This window comes from Tachypleus tridentatus, chromosome 12 (genome assembly GCF_004210375.1).
Source record: "Tachypleus tridentatus isolate NWPU-2018 chromosome 12, ASM421037v1, whole genome shotgun sequence".
Taxonomy (NCBI): domain Eukaryota; kingdom Metazoa; phylum Arthropoda; class Merostomata; order Xiphosura; family Limulidae; genus Tachypleus; species Tachypleus tridentatus.
In genome coordinates this window covers 120,941,742-120,962,254 of record NC_134836.1, presented here as the reverse complement: position 1 = coordinate 120,962,254, position 20,513 = coordinate 120,941,742, and the positions used below count along the sequence as shown (strand labels likewise).

Here is a 20,513-nt window from a genome sequence, read left to right as displayed (position 1 = left end):
TAATAATGAAGTATAAAACGGCCCCTTACCCCAGTCAGCCTGGCCAGACCATGCATCAATGTAAGAATGTACAGAACAATGTACAGATTGTGGGTAAGCCAGAAGTATTTGTAAGCCTTTAGTCTGATGAGAGGATGGGCGAATATGAATATTATACACACTGTGATAACAAGCAAGATGGCAGTGACACCTATAGAATAAAAACATGATTTGTATTAGATACACTACCACGCCCTCTAGTAGAAAATATTTTAACTAATAATAAATACTAGCCAAATTATTTCTCATCGAATTATACCGGTTTCGAGGCAGTGGCGGCGCCAGGATATTTTCGTTTGGGGTGGGGCGAGTTAAACTGTGGAGGGGCTTCCCAAAATGCCATCAATATGAAGTATAGATAGTTCAAAATAGCACAGCTTTCTGAAATGTACCTTGGTATTTACATTATTGTAATTTACTGCGTTTTCAATGCAGTTTTCATTGGAAACTCATACTCTGATTAATAATTCATTATTACAAATTAGAAATAATCTGTTTATGCAAATATGTGTATATGTAAAAGAGGAAGCTCACCTATATTCCACCCAAGGTAATACATAAAGAAAATCAAGATTAGCTTAGATTGAACATTTAATATACCATTAAGAGTAAAGCTACAAATCAAAAGAAATATAACAAAGACATAGTTTAAATAGCAGAAACGAATTATCCCATGTGAAGTTAATACACTCTGAGGAAAAGTAAGGTCACTATCAGGCTCACTATCTTTCATCTTAATGAAGACGTTGAGTTCTACAGATCTGTCTCTTTGATGTTAATTGTTAAACACGACGACGATTGTGTTTTCCATGTTTTACGAATGCGTTAGGTAACAATATTGGGGGCGGCTTGGCTCATTTGGGAGGGGGGGGCTCAAGCCCCCCTTGACGCCGCCACTGTTTCCGGGGGATTCCACCGTTGTATAATGGTCTTGTTTTTCGATTTTCCTTTATCTAGAAGTAAATGAAGACAAGAGGCAGAATTTCCCCGAAGTCAGTTTAACCCGATTACAGATTAGGCTTATCTCTCACGTTTAGCCCGTTACAATTTTCTGTTGAATGGCTTTAGAATAAACTAGTAGGATCAGTGTTGTATACAACTCGTTGCTTGTTTACATAGAGACAAGTTAATCGTCATAATGGGGTTGAAATACAATGAACGTTGGACATGCAATACTGCAACAACTTCTTGCTGTCGTATACACATATTCCATCTTGGTTTCCACCAAGTAATGCGCATGGTCACTGGCTGCAGCGAGGTCTTTGTGCACGAGATGCAGAGTTGTGAATAGACGATTACATACTGCATCGTGTCGCTCATCACATTGGCCGTAAATCTAGGGAGGTATTTGATGGCTTTCAAGTCGCTCCAGCCTATAAACCCTGTAGAGGTTTTTGAACTGTGGGGAGGCGTGATGGTTGTAAAAGTCAGAATTTAGTAGGTTACGATTGCCAGCGACGCGGACAAATCATTGTTGTTTAATTTCACTAGACAATTTGTTAATTGCACTAATTACGTGATAATAAATGAACATTAAATTATGCACGAGAAATTACTAAAATATTTTCAGACAAGTTTGTGTAAAACCAGAAATTATGTCCAGTTATTAATAACAGTGAACACAGTTACTTCACTCACCTGTTATTGTTTGAAATAACCAGTATGTTATCGTAGGTTGGAAGTCGGAGCTGAAAAAAAACACACCAAAAAACTTAGTGTAGCCATAAGGTTGAAAATGACGTCTCAAATCACTCACTCGTAAAACAAAATCTATCAATCTGTGCGTCTTAAGAAACCATGAAAGTTTCTGATAAGAATTTTTTTAGCATACCAACTCGCTTTTATATGGCGACACCTACGAAGAATTACAATACGTGAAATATTTATTAATGAATTAAAAAACTCAACAGGTGATAAAAAACACAACGTAGAAACGGATTTCAAACGAGATTGTCACTTTTAAATGTAAAAAGGTTTTTATTATTATTAAACTTAGAAAGTAAGGAAACCTGGTAGGAATGAACAGGTTAACATTATAACACGGTGTTTTTTTTAACACAGTGCAACCTTAAAGAGGGTGTAGCCATCGATCCGCCCATAACTACTTCGCGTGCTGTTTGTAACTTGGTAATTGTTCAAACTAAATTACATGTATATTAACTAAGTTTCCCTGTTGGGAGCTTTGTCTGAGCAGCCAAGTGAAGTTATATGTATCTAACCAAATAACGTACTCAGATAAAATGCATGACATCGCAATTGTTGATGTCTGAAGTGATACAAGCAGCTCCAGCCATACTTTGACTATGGAAGACAGAGCTAACTGAGTCATCAGAAGTGAGAAAGTATAAAAAAGCCTATTTTTGAAATTTAAATGCTAGTCATTAGAAAGAGTTAGCTACTGATAAAACTCTGTTCAAGTCTTACTGGATCAAAGTAAAACACTGAGCAGGAATGGGCGAAACTGCGGCCACGCCCACTTCACTTTGTTTACTTATTTTGATGTGCTCCTATTCCTTTAATTGTTTACTTAAAATGTTTTAAAATGGTGTTCTAGCTTGTTTTTTTGTACTAATTCTCAAGTTGGAGTAGGGTCTATGCCTACTCTTTTCATAGTTTTTTTTTTTTTTTTAAAGAGTTAACTCAACATTTCTAGATTTTTGAAGTCTTAACTATAGTTTTTCTTCCATGTAAACAGGGTGACAGCCTTTCCTTTAGCTACATTAATGGCTAAGGGTTGTTGAGGATGTTTAGCATTACTGTTTCCAACGTCCTCTATTCCTACAGTAATGATCTCTTTGCTGGGAGATTATCAAATTAGAACCTACACGTATAGAATAGTGTCCACATTTTTTTTTTTATCCACCTAATTCAGCCTCAGGCAGATCACATAGCACATGCTCCTAAGTAATAGTGCACTTGCATGCGTCATGAAAGCAGATTTTCTTGGCAACTCACAGAGCGTGTTCGTAATCAATGAATATGACTACTAGCACACTGTTATCTCGTTAAGTGTTGCAAAATGGTTGTTTTACTTAACTCTGTCAATTAATAAGAAATAGGCTTTTAGCCAAAATGGCGTAATTGAATAATGTGCAGTTATATTTATAAGATCAAGTCAGGAGAGAGTTGTGCTTTTAAAAGAACGTTATTCAGATACAATGACAAATTTCTTGATGACGAGAAACCCAGTTGAAATAAAAATGTATCTCAAGACGGCTGGTATGGGTATTAACACTATTGATAAAGCAGAGAACAATGTTTCGACCTTCCTAGGTCATCTTCAGGTTAACAAGGAGTTTGCAGCTGACCTTTGACCGGCACATCTTAGAGACGAGAGTATACAAGGGTATGTTTTGTGAAACCATGTTTACTCGAACAAGCCAGCAGTTCAGAAAGTAGATACTTTCCAGTTGGGTGAGTTTTCTACTCAGCCATGTGTATAAACCGCTTATGAAGTTTTCTTTACAGTATGCGAGATTATGTGTTTTTGCACATCTGGCCCATTCCTACTGTAAGTACTACCGTACGTATTATACTCTTCAAATATTGTGACCGTGGCTATATAATGGTCAAGGAACTGGCTGCCACTGTACTACCTTGACCCGATATATTAATGCGTAACTGGACAAGCCTTTTGTAAGGACTGTCTTATTTATCACAAGACGAAAATATAAAAAACTAAGACGAAGCTTAAGTTCCTATTTAAGAACAGAAGGTCTTAAAAAGTTGTTATAAATTAAGTCATTTACAAACAGATAAAACAAAAACTTTAAACAGAAGTAAATGACGACACATTGGAAAGGTGTTAAAATAGGTGTTAAAATAAACTAAAAATAAAACCAAATTTCTTTTTTTAAACTCACGCAAATTGTAATTCTTTTGAGAAACAACGGAGGTGTCCTAGCGGCTGGGTGGACAACTGGTAGAAATTGATTAAATGTCCGATGGAATGGATCACTGTAAGAATCGGGATATGTTTGAAAACAAACATTCTGAAATTATTTGTGCTTATGAAAACACTAATATTTATATATAAATAGAAATTACATCATGGCGGTATTTAATATAGACCCTTGTTTCTGTTTGTTCATTTTTACGCCCTTACTTTGGGCTTTCATTTTTAATGGCTACTTTAACTGTACGTATAAACTAGATATTTTTATGGCTTCACTACGTTCGAATTTAAATGGAAATGAACATTATTCGTTCGTTAATAGCGAGTTCGTTTTCATAATTTCATATGAAATATCACCTGATCTTACAAAGCTTTAGTGTAAATAAAACTGTTGTCACTCGCATAAGAAAAACTATAAAAATATCGAGAACACCTCTCCCTATACTCATGAACAGTTCAGTGTTACTTCACTTTCTATTTGCAGCGATTTGTCGTTTCTATACGAACCACGTTTTATTTCATCCTAATTCTACAGTAAAATGAAGATTTTGGTTTGTTTTGAATTTCGCGCAAAGCTACACGAGGGCTAGCTTCGCTAGTCGTCCCTAATTTAGCAGTGCAAGACTAGAGGGAAGGCAGCTAGTCATGACCACCCACCGCCAACTCTTCGAATGCTCTTTTACCAACGAATAGGGGGAGTGACCGTTACTTTATAACGCCCCCACGGCTGAAAGGGCGAGCATGTTCGATGCGACCAGGATTCGAACCCTCGACCCTCAGATTGCGAGTCGAGTGCCCTGTCCACCTGGCCATGCTGAGCCGCAATTGATAGCAACCTTAAAATCAGCAAGTAGTCTGAAATACGGAAGATTAATATACAACAATGCCAGTCCTGACACTCACCATCATCAGAAGATTAATATACAACAATGCCAGTCCTGACACTCACCATCAGAAAGTTGATATACAACAATGCCAGTCCTGACACTCACCATCAGAAAGTTGATATACAACAATGCCAGTCCTGACACTCACCATCAGAAAGTTGATATACAACAATGCCAGTCCTGACACTCACCATCAGAAAGTTGATATACAACAATGCCAGTCCTGACACTCACCATCAGAAAGTTGATATACAATAATGCCAGTCCTGACACTCACCATCAGAAAGTTGATATACAACAATGCCAGTCCTGACACTCACCATCAGAAAGTTGATATACAACAATGCCAGTCCTGACACTCACCATCATCAGAAGATTAATATACAACAATGCCAGTCCTGACACTCACCATCATCAGAAGATTCATATACAACAATGCCAGTCCTGACACTCACCATCATCAGAAGATTAATATACAACAATGCCAGTCCTGACACTCACCATCATCAGAAGATTAATATACAACAATGCCAGTCCTGACACTCACCATCATCAGAAGATTAATATACAACAATGCCAGTCCTGACACTCACCATCAGAAGATTAATATACAACAATGCCAGTCCTGACACTCACCATCAGAAGATTAATATACAACAATGCCAGTCCTGACACTCACCATCAGAAGATTAATATACAACAATGCCAGTCCTGACACTCACCATCAGAAAGTTGATATACAACAATGCCAGTCCTGACACTCACCATCAGAAAGTTGATATACAACAATGCCAGTCCTGACACTCACCATCAGAAAGTTGATATACAACAATGCCAGTCCTGACACTCACCATCAGAAAGTTGATATACAACAATGCCAGTCCTGACACTCACCATCAGAAAGTTGATATACAACAATGCCAGTCCTGACACTCACCATCAGAAAGTTGATATACAACAATGCCAGTCCTGACACTCACCATCAGAAAGTTGATATACAACAATGCCAGTCCTAACACTCACCATCAGAAAGTTGATATACAACAATGCCAGTCCTAACACTCACCATCAGAAAGTTGATATACAACAATGCCAGTCCTAACACTCACCATCAGAAAATTAATATACAATAATGCCAGTCCTAACACTCACCATCAGAAAATTAATATACAATAATGCCAGTCCTAACACTCACCATCAGAAAATTAATATACAACAATGCCTGTCCTAACACTCACCATCAGAAAATTAATATACAACAATGCCTGTCCTAACACTCACCATCAGAAAATTAATATACAATAATGCCAGTCCTAACACTCATCATCAGAAGATTAATATACAACAATGCCAGTCCTGACACTCACCATCATCAGAAGATTAATATACAACAATGCCAGTCCTGACACTCACCATCAGAAGATTAATATACAACAATGCCAGTCCTGACACTCACCATCAGAAGATTAATATACAACAATGCCAGTCCTGACACTCACCATCAGAAGATTAATATACAACAATGCCAGTCCTGACACTCACCATCAGAATGTTGATATACAACAATGCCAGTCCTGACACTCACCATCAGAAAGTTGATATACAACAATGCCAGTCCTAACACTCACCATCAGAAAGTTGATATACAACAATGCCAGTCCTGACACTCACCATCAGAAAGTTGATATACAACAATGCCAGTCCTAACACTCACCATCAGAAAGTTGATATACAACAATGCCAGTCCTAACACTCACCATCAGAAAGTTGATATACAACAATGCCAGTCCTAACACTCACCATCAGAAAATTAATATACAACAATGCCAGTCCTAACACTCACCATCAGAAAATTAATATACAATAATGCCAGTCCTAACACTCACCATCAGAAAATTAATATACAATAATGCCTGTCCTAACACTCACCATCAGAAAATTAATATACAACAATGCCTGTCCTAACACTCACCATCAGAAAATTAATATACAATAATGCCAGTCCTAACACTCATCATCAGAAGATTAATATACAACAATGCCAGTCCTGACACTCACCATCATCAGAAGATTAATATACAACAATGCCAGTCCTGACACTCACCATCATCAGAAGATTAATATACAACAATGCCAGTCCTGACACTCACCATCATCAGAAGATTAATATACAACAATGCCAGTCCTGACACTCACCATCATCAGAAGATTAATATACAACAATGCCAGTCCTGACACTCACCATCAGAAGATTAATATACAACAATGCCAGTCCTAACACTCACCATCAGAAAATTAATATACAACAATGCCTGTCCTAACACTCACCATCAGAAAATTAATATACAACAATGCCAGTCCTAACACTCATCATCAGAAAATTAATATACAACAATGCCAGTCCTAATACTCACCATCAGAAAATTAATATACAACAATGCCAGTCCTAACACTCACCATCAGAAAATTAATATACAATAATGCCAGTCCTAACACTCACCATCAGAAAATTAATATACAATAATGCCAGTCCTAACACTCACCATCAGAAAGTTGATATACAATAATGCCAGTCCTAACACTCACCATCAGAAAATTAATATACAATAATGCCAGTCCTAACACTCACCATCAGAAAGTTGATATACAACAATGCCAGTCCTGACACTCACCATCAGAAAGTTGATATACAACAATGCCAGTCCTAACACTCACCATCAGAAGATTAATATACAACAATGCCAGTCCTGACACTCACCATCATCAGAAGATTAATATACAACAATGCCAGTCCTGACACTCACCATCATCAGAAGATTAATATACAACAATGCCAGTCCTGACACTCACCATCATCAGAAGATTAATATACAACAATGCCAGTCCTGACACTCACCATCAGAAGATTAATATACAACAATGCCAGTCCTGACACTCACCATCAGAAAGTTGATATACAACAATGCCAGTCCTGACACTCACCATCAGAAAGTTGATATACAACAATGCCAGTCCTAACACTCACCATCAGAAAGTTGATATACAACAATGCCAGTCCTAACACTCACCATCAGAAAGTTGATATACAACAATGCCAGTCCTAACACTCACCATCAGAAAATTAAAAAAACAATAATGCCAGTCCTAACACTCACCATCAGAAAATTAATATACAATAATGCCAGTCCTAACACTCACCATCAGAAAATTAATATACAATAATGCCAGTCCTAACACTCACCATCAGAAAATTAATATACAATAATGCCAGTCCTAACACTCACCATCAGAAAATTAATATACAACAATGCCAGTCCTAACACTCATCATCAGAAGATTAATATACAATAATGCCAGTCCTAACACTCACCATCAGAAAATTAATATACAATAATGCCAGTCCTAACACTCACCATCAGAAAGTTGATATACAACAATGCCAGTCCTGACACTCACCATCAGAAAGTTGATATACAACAATGCCAGTCCTAACACTCACCATCAGAAGATTAATATACAACAATGCCAGTCCTAACACTCATCATCAGAAAATTAATATACAACAATGCCAGTCCTAACACTCACCATCAGAAAATTAATATACAACAATGCCAGTCCTAACACTCACCATCAGAAAATTAATATACAACAATGCCAGTCCTAACACTCATCATCAGAAGATTAATATACAATAATGCCAGTCCTAACACTCATCATCAGAAGATTAATATATAACAATGCCAGTCCTAACACTCATCATCAGCATTACTTCACTTCCTTATTGCCTTTGCTCTCATGTTTTGTCAGTTTAAATATATTCTCCTCAACGAGGAAAAAGTTAGCTATTTATCACGTGACCAACTACATAACGCCATCTACTCTCAGGGAATATTTTTTTGTAAATCACAACAACAAATGTGCATGTCCAAGAATTATGGTACACGACAAACATTTGGTTTCAGTTGAGTAACCTGTGACTGAACACTAATCGATAGCCAAATGCCACGTTCCTCTGTAAAAAAAGTCAAAACCTGGCCATCTGGTGGTTTTTTAAAATGATTTCTAGCTAGTAATTGTTGTTGTTATTATTTGATTTACATAGAGTAATTTTCTTAAGAGTCTAGTTCTGCTTAGCGGTATGTCTGAAAACGTACGACTGAAATCCTTATTTTGATAGCGTGATGGGCATAGTAGAGACAGCCCATGGGCTAGTTTTTTTTAAGAAGCTTTCCCAAATAATGTGGTAAGAAACGGACAGAAAACTTGAGGGCGTATTAAGTTATCTACGACATCAGCTCTGGTTCGAGAGTTTGTTTGTTGTTTACATAACTTAAACTTACACGTGAAAAATAAAGCTGTCATAGCCACAATTTTGTGGAATTGAACGTGTGAATCCATTGGAATGTATTGGCGGATGGAATGTTCTCGTATTTTGGTGATCAAGTTCCTACACATGGTAAGTAGCAACAGAGAATAACAGAAGGACAAGGAAGCCGCAGACGCACGAGTAAAACTGATCCCTAGTCCTAGGATGTGACGCAGGTCCGTGTGTTCGGCGTAATACGTATAATCTGGAAAAACAAACACGTTTTTAGAAAGGATAAACAAAGCACATTATAGAGCAACTCTCTCTCTCGTTTGCAGCATACCTTAAAACTACATTCAACTGTAATTGGGTAAAGGTCACACACGAAACAAAATCAACATATTTTAAACAATAACGCAAGAGCGACATTAGTTATACTAAACGAATTCAGGTGCTCCACAGCCTTGATTACATTTAAACTAGGCCTAACGCACCGTTAGTTCCTTAACTTATTTTAGATGGTTTTACGTACAACTCACACAAGAAACGTTCAATGAAGAAGACGACGTTGACAACACCAAATATGAAGAGGTAGAAGATTTCCTGCCGGTTTTCCTCAAGAAGGTTCACCAGATTGTTCCATTTCTGACGAATCCAGATTGGAGGTCCTTCATAGGTTTGGGAGACTTCGAAACTGATCATCCTAATTCATTCAAATCAAGTTACCTTTACCCCAGGTCATTTAAACATCAGTGAAACAGTTTTCGAAGTTAAAGTTTGAGCTACAACAAAAATATACAGTGTACACAAATTGTACAACTTAGGATATTTCCAAACTTCAGTCTTAAATCTTAGAACAAAGTCAAAACTTAATTTTCAGAAACCTTCAAAGAACAATGGAAGTTAAATTACGGGAGAAACATCAAAATATTATTTATTCATATTTCGTATAACTAACTAATTGGAAGTTGAGCAAACAGTTAATATTTTGTGGGTCCTTTTTTGCTTTAATAACTGCAGGCAGTTTCAGGCATTAGTGCAACATATTTAATCAAAGTGACATTTTGGATAATGTTTAATACATTATCATAAAGTTTCTTTGGAAGTAAATTTTGATTAAGTTTTGGATCAATCAAATCTCTGGTCTGCTCATTGGGTTGACAGTTCTGCAAAGACCATTGAATCATTTGAATGACTAGTGGCTTCTTTAGGTAAGTTATTTCTACATAAGTTACATGAGAGTTTGGAGTCATTACCTTTGCGCATCATTATCATAGGTAAAAGATTCTACAATCACAAACCACTGGGTATACCATGACAGTGTCTGAAGGTACTTGCGCTGGTCCATTATTCCATCTCTTTTTGTAAACGCCTCCTGTTGCCTCAACAGAAAAACATTCACGAATTAATAAACTACCACATCCCCCATGCTTCGTGGTAGGTGTTACGTGTTGAGGTAATTATCTTCCACCTTTCTTCTGCCAGACGTACAGCTCAAGCTTTGAACCAAAACTTTGAACTTATCCATCCATAACACCCCTTTTCAATCATTAACAATCAGGTCTAGATAATATTTAGAGACCGAAGGAAAGGTTTTCCAACTGTTAAATGACCAGATATTCTTGTTGAGCCTTTTTAAAACTACAGATCTGAACACCAGTTATTTGGTATTTTGCTGCTGATCTCAAGCATGAGAAACGAGTCTCCCTTCTGTCCTGATTTACCTGTCTCGTGATCCAGGGTGTACTTCAGTGTTTGGGGAGCGTTTCAAGCGTGCAGCAGTTTGTCATCCAACCAGCATCAAGTAAAGCTTTCATACGAACTCTACTCTACTGACGATCAGGGACGTGGCATGACAACATAACTTAACACGTAAGCACCGTTCTTATCAAAGTTTATTTGTGTAGTGCTATCAAATTGATTTATTCTAGCATATACTAATACCGTATGTTAGTTTCTTTCTATATAGTTAAGACACTGCATGGGATACCATGGGTTATTTCAGACCCTAAATTTGATCAGTATATTAATTCAACAAAGCCCTTATTACATGCCCTTGGTACAAGTATGTGGGAGTTATAAATAAATGTTCATACCCTGGCTCATTCCGTTGTGAACAGGGATCAGTGAAGCATTACCACAATGTACCCGATTCGATGGGTGTTTTGTTTTTTTACTCATCAGAACTCTACTTGCCTACCCTCACACTGGAATTATTTTATGCAGGATTAGAGAAAATTAATGAAACCTAAGAAATTTCTTGTTTGTTTAGAACTAAGCACAAAGCTACACAATAGGCTATCTGTGCTCTGTCCACTATGGGTAACGAAACTCCATTTCTAGCGGTGTAAGTCTGTATACATTCTGCTGTGTCACTAGAGGGGAAGGTCTCAGATGTGGTCAAACAACAATCGAAAGGGTTTTACCTTCCGAGTTAAAAACTGAAATTATATCTCAAATCAACCAAGAGATGACGGAGATTTTTAATAGTTTTGACATCTCTTTTTACTTGAAAAACACTCACAAATATTTTTAGCTGCGGCATAATGGCTAACAACTACATTTAAGTTGGACGCGTAACAACTATGTTGGAATAATACAGGTTTCATTATAAAACACGGAAGGGCAGAAAATTAGCTATTTACAACTCTTTCTAGTACCGACTTCTAAAATGAAAATCTTCAGAACTTTATTTCTCAACAGACTACGACATTATATATTTCACATTATCCACAACAAAACTGGCTGTACGTTAATAGAGTGTTAGTGTTTATACTCAAACACAGAAATAAAGTATTACATCAATAACGTACCTTCCAACATTTGTCGAAGCATTCCAAAAGTTTTGTTTCGCACCTAGAAAAATAAATTTGTTACACTCAAGAGCCAAGGGTAATAACATCAGTAATTGTTTTATCGACAAGGTGATGAGTAATATTAAGGATAAAATAATGTGTGTTTATTTTGAGGTTAACAGAAGAGTACTCGTTTAATTCCAATGAGTAACATCTTCATCTAAGGTCATTCTTATGGTTGGTCGTGTCACTTGCAATAATCGGAATGAAAATAGGTCGTTTACTCGTCCAATGTCAAAACTAAAGTGGGTCAGATATAGATACTGCAGTTAACTTTACCTGTAAATAGGTTTATTTCAGCAATGGAAGAATGATACTAGATGTTTACTTTAACTTGGAAGTAACTATTTTTAAATAAAGACTGGTCAGCTTCTTAGCTTCAAAAACAACATGAAGATGAAACTTTCCATGGAATATAATTTAAAAAAATATTTGACTTTTTAACTCGTACAATAAGTTTCTGCATTTTTAAATACTGGATGCTATTATTCAAAAAATATTTTCGTTCATCGCTAAAGTTCAGAAATGTCATTTTTTGTTTAATATTTAAACAGCGTATACAGTTTGGGTTGTTTTGTATTTCGCACAAAGCTATACGAGGGCTACCTACGCAAAATGTCCCTAATTTAGCAGTGTAAGACAAGAGGGAAGGCAGCTAGTCATCACCACCCACCGCCAACTCTTGAGCTACTTTTCTAGCCATGAATAGTTGGATTGACGGTCACATTATTACGCCCCCACAGCTGAAAGGGTGAGCATGTTTTGCGTGACGGGGATTCGAACCAGCGAACCTCATATTACGAGTCGAGTGCCTTAACCACTTAGCTATGCTGGGCCTATTGTTTACAGATGATCAACTATGATAATTGTATTCTACAGAAAACGGTAATTAGTACTTCATATATTTTGATTACAATTTAATAAAAAACATAAACGGAAGAGTTATGGTGTTAACTGAAAGGCCTCTTTGGTAGCAATTTGTGGAAAACAAGAAATCCAAATTTCTATTTTTCACGTCTACTTTTTAATTCGAAAGTAAATGAACATAGTGATAAAATTTTACAGTTTGGCCTGAGGCCAAAAACGACACAGAAGCGTCAAAGCTTGGAAATAAGTGTTTTACTGGTGCATTGGGTATTTACTGATTCTGAAGAATAACTTACGAGTTTCCCTCTCCCAATGAAACCAGAATTTAGTTCATTTTTAAACTTTGTTACAAAATTGGTTTCAACGAAACCTTATTAGTTGTGGCCTCAGTGGTGTCTTTCGCTGCACCTATACAAGTACACACCATTACTTGTTTCGTAACGTAAGCACCTTTGAAGTCCAAACCAATGGATATCAAATCTCCTCTGTATTCACTCATCATGGCCTTAAAGTCGTTATAGTCGAGTTTCTGTTTGTTGTCTAATCCAGCTTCTGCAAACATTCCTGCGATTGTGTCCGACACTTGTTTCTCTGTCAAGGATTTAGTTTTAGCTATATCCACCAGGGATCTCAGCATCTTCATCACCTCATCCTTGTCGATAAGGCCATCTCCGTCCTCGTCAAACATTTGGAAAATTATTCGTAGTTTATCTTCCGTTTTGCCTGCAAGTAACAAGATTTTCTCTTCATAAACACTCATTGAGATGGAAAAAACAGACAGTACAACAACAATAACCACATACAATGGAGAAACACTTATGTAACATATAGGTACATCGCGTTCTCTTCGTGAACCATTCAAATCGAACTATCAATCAATACCAAATAACGAAGTCCAGAAGAGTTTGTCATAGACAAACTGTAGCCAGTTCTAACTTTTCACTTGCCGCCCCCTTTGGGTGTGCGCCCTGCGCGAGGGCACTCATCGCCCACTCCAAGAGCCAGCCATAAAACTCAGTACCGGATTCCACCAAAGAAGTACGTTTTCATTTGGAATTTCAAACAGAACCAATACGGAGGTCTGGTAATTATAAAGAATCTTTGTTATCGATAAATTTATCAAATAACACACAAAAAGTTCGTCGTGTCATTAACAAGAAATTAAACATTCAACTCTTAGCTGTCCGTTACTTATTAAATCTCAATAGAAGTTACATCTTTTTCATCTGGTCAAACAGCTTTTTTGGTCTTGTATTTATTGTAAACCACGTTTATGTACGGCTACAGTCTAAATGTCATTACAACCTTTTGAAAACAAGGCGTTATCTCAGCACAAGTTACGTTTATGTAATGATGTTCTTAGTGGTAATCTTACCTTTTGAGATCAACAAGACAGTGTCCAAGAACTCTTGAAAACTGATCCTTCCATTTTTGTCTTTATCCACGCAGTTGAACATCAACTTAACAAACAAACTATCCGGTTTCATCCCCAAAGCTTCTGCAAACTCTTTCCTCGAAAGTGCTATCCGCATAACAGCGACAACGTCTCTATTGGTTTCCTCGTTCATTTTTTCTCCAGGTTTGAGACCAATCGCCTTGAAACGTGTAACAAGTGTTTAAATTATAAAAAAAAGTTTAATCATGAATTAGCTTAAATTAGTTTTACTGTAGGTGATGGCAGTTATCACATACCAGGTTCACATGTACCTAATTTGTAATTTAACAGCGAATAAATGGGACATTTCCTTAGGCTTAGTGTTTAATATTCCTACTAAAGAATTATAGGAAGTTAAAAGAAATTATCAAAGATGAACCATCTACAAAATCTCCACAAACTTATAAAAGGCAACAGTTAATAGAATATATCAATATTTTTCCGACTTCTTCCAAAACTTCACAATTTTAGTTGTCGAACCTAACATAACTGTACAAATTGTTCATATGGTGTTGTAGTAAATATCCTAGCTTTGAAGAGACATCATTAAATGTTCTGTGGACATATTTTTAATACACCTAACTTCATATATATAAATGACCACAGACTACCTAGGAGCGCGTTATAAGAAGAAATAATCTCAAATTATTTTGTCATTTTGTTTGTTCGTGAAAATATTTTCCAGGATTTAAAGACAGATTTCTCAAAAGCTTGTTTTTCTTTTAGGGGGGGGATATTTTTGCACAGAATACCAAATTTTAAATAGACAGACTGGAAGTAATTAGTTAATAGCACCCCTTCCCCATAAACTTCAACTACTGTTTGAACCACTTTTTTCACCACTTTTTATAAGGGGGACACACTCCAAAATATGAATCTTTGTTTCTGTGGCAACAGATCGGGTTCATAATTCGGACACGTTCATTTCCACACAAACTTTTGGTCAGGTCAAAACGAAGAGAGAGAAATCTAATTCCTATAGAGAGTTATACAGAAGTGGTTACGAGTTATACAGAAGTGGTTACGTACCAGTGTATACGCTTCTCTGAAGAAGTGTTCTAGCCGACTCTGTCTCTTCTCCTTGGTCTCGGCATTGGTCAACAATGTGTCCCTGGGGGTGTAGATGAACTCTAGGCTTTTGTTGTGTGTGTGAATAAATGTTTCCAATTTATGCAAGAACTTCTTTCTCAGATTTTCGTTTTCAAATTGCAAGACCTGCAAATTGAAATCATGGAAGTGACAACAAATCTTTTGCTGACGTTCAAGAATCTCCGTTAACAACCACTGACTTAGTGTTAATCCCGAAATTTTAGCACCTAAGTTATCCTCACAACTCGTTAACAATGGTGACAACGAGGTTATTTATCAGTTTCATTAGATGCTTTTATTGTTCACCTACAAATAATCTTAGCAGTAGTTTAATTATTAGGAATTGTAGACTTTTTTTACAATTTATAACTAACAATGGTTTAACATAAATACTTAAAAAAAAAAAAAACGTTATACACGGAAATCTTACAAAGTCGTGTTCACGTGGACATCGAATCAGAACCAGTGGCTTCTTCCTAGACTCCCGAGAAATCTCAACAACCAAAGATTTCATATTTTTAAAATCCACCTTTCGCAATATTTCCCCCTTGCGGTTGATTGCATAAATTGTATCATCTGGTCCGATTTTTAACTTCACCAAGCGCTTGTAATGTTGATTTACCCATTCCTTCACATCTAAAATATCAAATATTGTTATTTTTAAATACAGAGTGTTAAAGCGATATGTGTGTGTACATTCTTTCTACCTTAAATAATTTGTTATTCTTAGACGATTAAGCATGTTTAATATTTTCAGGTTATATATTTACGAGAGTAAACTTCTGATACAAAATACGGACTATGAAATTTTCAGAACGGCACAGCTGTAATACAAATAATATGTTGATTCATAACTTGTATTTGATTTTTTTCCCACTTTCATTGTTAGTTAACAATAATATCATTGTTATATAAAGATCTTTAACACTGTGTCAAACAATAAATCTCGATTCCACTGTTAAATACCACACTTCACACGCAATGCGAAACGTTGCCTAATAAAGTTTGTATGCATACGTATCGACAAGAACTGCACAATAAAAGCCAATAATCCCACTTTTGTTTCTCACGATTTATAATTTTGAACAAGAGATTTCTTTGGCAGCGACATGCGCAAGACAAAATGCTTACACGCCGTTCAATTGGAATCAGTTTTAAACAACCTATAAGTAAAAACGAAATAGCTGCTGTAATAAAGCATTTTTTTATTTTTAATTTTTTATAAAGACTACTAGGCCTACAAAAATCTTGACAAAGTTGAGCTCACATCAATTAGGCCTACAAATCTTGACAGAGTTGAGCTCACATCAATTAGGCCTACAAATCTTGACAGAGTTGAGCTCACATCAATTAGGCCTACAAATCTTAACAGAGTTGAGCTTGCATTAATATAATACGACCAATATGTTTATAAAAACAATGTTTCGAATGTGAAGTGTAGGAAACAACAAGGAGATACATTACATCACCTTCAGTCCAGTAATAGGTAACATGGTGTTCGTTCATTACTGATATGAGGTGGTGGGGGAATACTAAATTTGAACGATAAAAGTAGATAGATTTAACATACAATTTCATGGTTACTACACACTGAACTTCGTCCAGTTTTAAAATTAATTTTTGGATAATTTCGAAGATTTCTTCGATTATTCAAAGATTGTGTTGAGGAATCTGGGAGAAAGGGGAAGGACTAGTACCCCTTGGTCTCATGAGCACGCACTCGTCATGGAATGTTTAACGTAAATTTAGTATAAGTGATAGTCTAGTTTCGTGTTTCCTAAACAAGGGATCGTGTCCCACCGAAAAAGTTGTGAATATATACAAATGTCATTTTAATAAATAAATAAAACAAAAACATACCTCAAATTTCCTCAAAAGTTACATTCACTGTTTTAATAAATAACCATCGTACTACATCGTGAAATCCGCTAAAAATTAATGTGAAGACAGGTAGTGGTTATAAGTAAACTGGTGTAATTTAAAAAAAAAAAAAAGTTAAAAAGATGGAGGTCCATCATGCTAACTTACAAAATCGTTTGTAGCCATTCTTCCTTTTATCTACCATTAGGGTTCGACATCTCCTCCTGATGCGATTTTGAATTTTAATGACGGCGTAGCCCAGGCCAGCACAGACTGAAAAAAAAAAAAAAAAAATCGAGCAATTACACCTTATTTTACAACAAGATGAAATTTAAAATACATAAATTCTCACAAGCGTTGTATTTTGGGTGATCTTTACGTCACATCCGTGTTTTCTGTCCGATGTCTCGCATCAAACTTCGATAACTTTCATCTGTTCTACCCCAACGTTTGTTTGTTTTGCAACTTCGCGCAAAGCTACACTAGGCCTATCTGCGCTAGTTGTCCCTAATTTAGCAGTATAAGACAAGAAGGAAGGCAGCTAGTCATCACCACCAACCGCCAACTCTTAGGCTACTCTTTTACTAACGAATAGTCACATTATAACGCTCTCACGGCTGAAAGGGCAAGCATGTTTGGTGCGATGGGGATTTGAACTCGCGACCCTCGGATTATGAGTCGAACGCCTTTACCCACCTGGCCATGCCGGGCCTCTACCCAAACGACATGCACCCGACTATTTTTTTTTCATTGGAATATGATAACCTCAATGCCCGACAAACAACAATATCAAAAATAATAATAAATAATGAAGCCTACATCAAGTGTATTTCATTTCGGTTGACAAGTAGTAAACCACGTGTGCTAAGCATCACCCACAACTGGCTTTAAAAAAATTAAACAAGTTTAGCACTTAACTTCGATATTCTAACTCACATCGAGTTAAATGTTATAAAAACAAAACAAAAACGAACGTATCTTTCCTTATCTAAATCAATTATTTTTACAGTTTGTTTATAATTAAATATTTCAAGCTGAAATCCAAGCAATCTTCTTAATAATGAAGTTATTATAAACAGAAGAATACGTTAGTAATTGTCGGTAGGCCTGGCATGGCCTAGCGCGTTAAGGCGTGCGCTTCGTAATCTGAGGGTCGCGGGTTCGCGCCCAAGTCGCGCCAAACATGCTCGCCCTCCCAGCCGTGGGGGCGTTATAATGTTACGGTCAATCCCACTGTTCGTTGGTAAAAGAGTAGCCCAAGATTGGCGGTGGGTGGTGATGACTAGCTGCCTTCCCTCTAGTCTTACACTGCTAAATTAGGGACGGCTAGCACAGATAGCCCTCGAGTAGCTTTGTGCGAAATTCCAAAACAAACAAGTAATTGTCGGTTATTTCCACGGTGGCTCCAACAATGAAAACTAATAGTTTGGACAGCAACGCTGATGACTACGTGACTATATCAGAAGTATATACTTAACAGTACAGGTGACAAAATTATCAAAATTGCGTAACACGTTAAACAAAGTTGTTTTTAATACTTGGAAAGGATGGCGTTTCGAACTAGTTTTTGTTTTTTGATTTTGCACAAGGTTACATGAGGACTATCTGCGCTATCTTCAGCCGTGCGAGACTAGATGGAAGGTAGCTGGTATTCAGATTGAAGATCGACGAAACTACGACCATGCATAACCAAAAAGGGTAATCTGAGGGTCGCGGGTTTGAATCCCTGTCTCACCAAACATGCTCGCCCTTTCAGCCAGTGGGGGCGTTATAATGTGACGATCAATCCAACTATTCGTTGGTAAAAGAGTAGCCCAAAAGATGGCGGTAGGTGGTGATGACTAGCTAGCTACCTTCCCTGTTGTCTCACACCACTAGATTAGGAATTGCTAGCGCAGATGACCCTCGTGTACCTTTGCGCGAAATTAAAAAAACAACAAAAAAAAGCCGTAGTTTTAGTCAGCCCTGTTAACTATATTACACGACTGTAATACTTACTAATTGGTATGAATGCCAATGCAATACATGTAAAAATGAAAGCTACTTCGCTGCCGCGAAAATAGTCATAGCCATCCACGAAGATGCAGGGTCCGAGATCAGAACTGTTAAGTTGCATCGGCTGTGGACAGGGGTCACCTGTGAATAAACGTCTGATATTAGAACTTAACAGAAAAGATCACTCGATACTTCACTTACAAGAAAACTCGAAAATGCAAAGTTCGATAAAACTATATAAAACACAAAACACGTCGTGCTATCTGATGATCGACTCGCCTCGAGCTCACGTAAAAACACTGCGTAAGGGTCAACTCACCTTCTGCCCACGTGAAAACATGTTCTTGAATATGACCGGGTTGAATGTCAGTGCAGTTGATTATGATGTCATACAAGTGGATTTCTCGAATTTTCTGAACTTCTTCCGATGTAAAAATCCTTAAATGTATAAAACACAAGTTACCAAGAATTCGCTCACAATGTTGATACTTAAAGCTAATCTCGAACAAGATACTCGTTTAAGACAAAGATGTCTGTCTGCTCGTGAGTATAGTTATATATATTTAGCACAAAAAGAATCAGATTTACAGGAATAAAGTCCAGAAATGAAATACAGCAGCATTAAGGATCGTTTAAAGAGATCCTTTTAAAACTACAAACTTTATAATGTAACCAAACACTACAACAAGCTGAGGAAGGGTTGGAATAAATACCAATATAAGAATTGTCGATACTATACAGAATCAAATAGACCTTGTTTAAAAGAAAAAAAAACAAACTTAAGTGGTTTTATTAAAGCCAGCATTTTGCCATTACGATTTCATCGAGGCAAATAATATACTAACCAACTAATTTAGGCTTACACGAAATATTTCATAATAATTCCATTCAGGCCCTTAAGTTATTGTTGCAGATGAAGGAAATCAGAAACCGATATATATTTGAACACTTTCTGAAAGTGTATCTATTAATTCTCAAAAATAATCTTTAGAAGTCCAGAATTGGAAAAGTGAAAAGTACATGCCAATAACGAAGATTTCAAACTTAACACACGGGCCTAACAAAATTACAATTACCGTATTCTGCAGCTTATAACATCCACCATAAAATAAATAAACGTGTTGTACATTGAAGGTTGATATTCAGCTTAGGCCTAACCTATTTCGTTCCACATAATACCGAGATCATTTTGTTTTAATTTGTCTATGTTAACAGGAAAGCAATGGTATAGGGACCATTTCTACCACACTGCGGTAAATTTTGAATTTTGGATTCGTGATAACGC

At 36.7% G+C, this 20,513-nt stretch overlaps 1 protein-coding gene across 1 annotated transcript in view; it reads right to left on the bottom strand.

Annotated features, from left to right (window-relative positions):
- The window catches only part of LOC143234535 (dual oxidase-like), a 77,055-nt gene that overhangs the window by 15,321 nt on the left and 41,221 nt on the right, over positions 1-20,513 (bottom strand). Inside the window, exons 13-25 of the mRNA XM_076471963.1 lie at positions 19,548-19,666; positions 19,232-19,369; positions 17,402-17,506; positions 15,804-16,009; positions 15,314-15,499; positions 14,225-14,444; positions 13,300-13,572; positions 11,941-11,983; positions 9,667-9,830; positions 9,162-9,392; positions 3,903-3,996; positions 1,678-1,727; positions 30-190 (exon numbers count right to left, since the gene is read on the bottom strand). Coding sequence (XP_076328078.1) covers positions 30-190; positions 1,678-1,727; positions 3,903-3,996; positions 9,162-9,392; positions 9,667-9,830; positions 11,941-11,983; positions 13,300-13,572; positions 14,225-14,444; positions 15,314-15,499; positions 15,804-16,009; positions 17,402-17,506; positions 19,232-19,369; positions 19,548-19,666 — 1,990 coding nt within the window. The remainder of the gene's footprint in view (positions 1-29; positions 191-1,677; positions 1,728-3,902; positions 3,997-9,161; positions 9,393-9,666; positions 9,831-11,940; positions 11,984-13,299; positions 13,573-14,224; positions 14,445-15,313; positions 15,500-15,803; positions 16,010-17,401; positions 17,507-19,231; positions 19,370-19,547; positions 19,667-20,513) is intronic.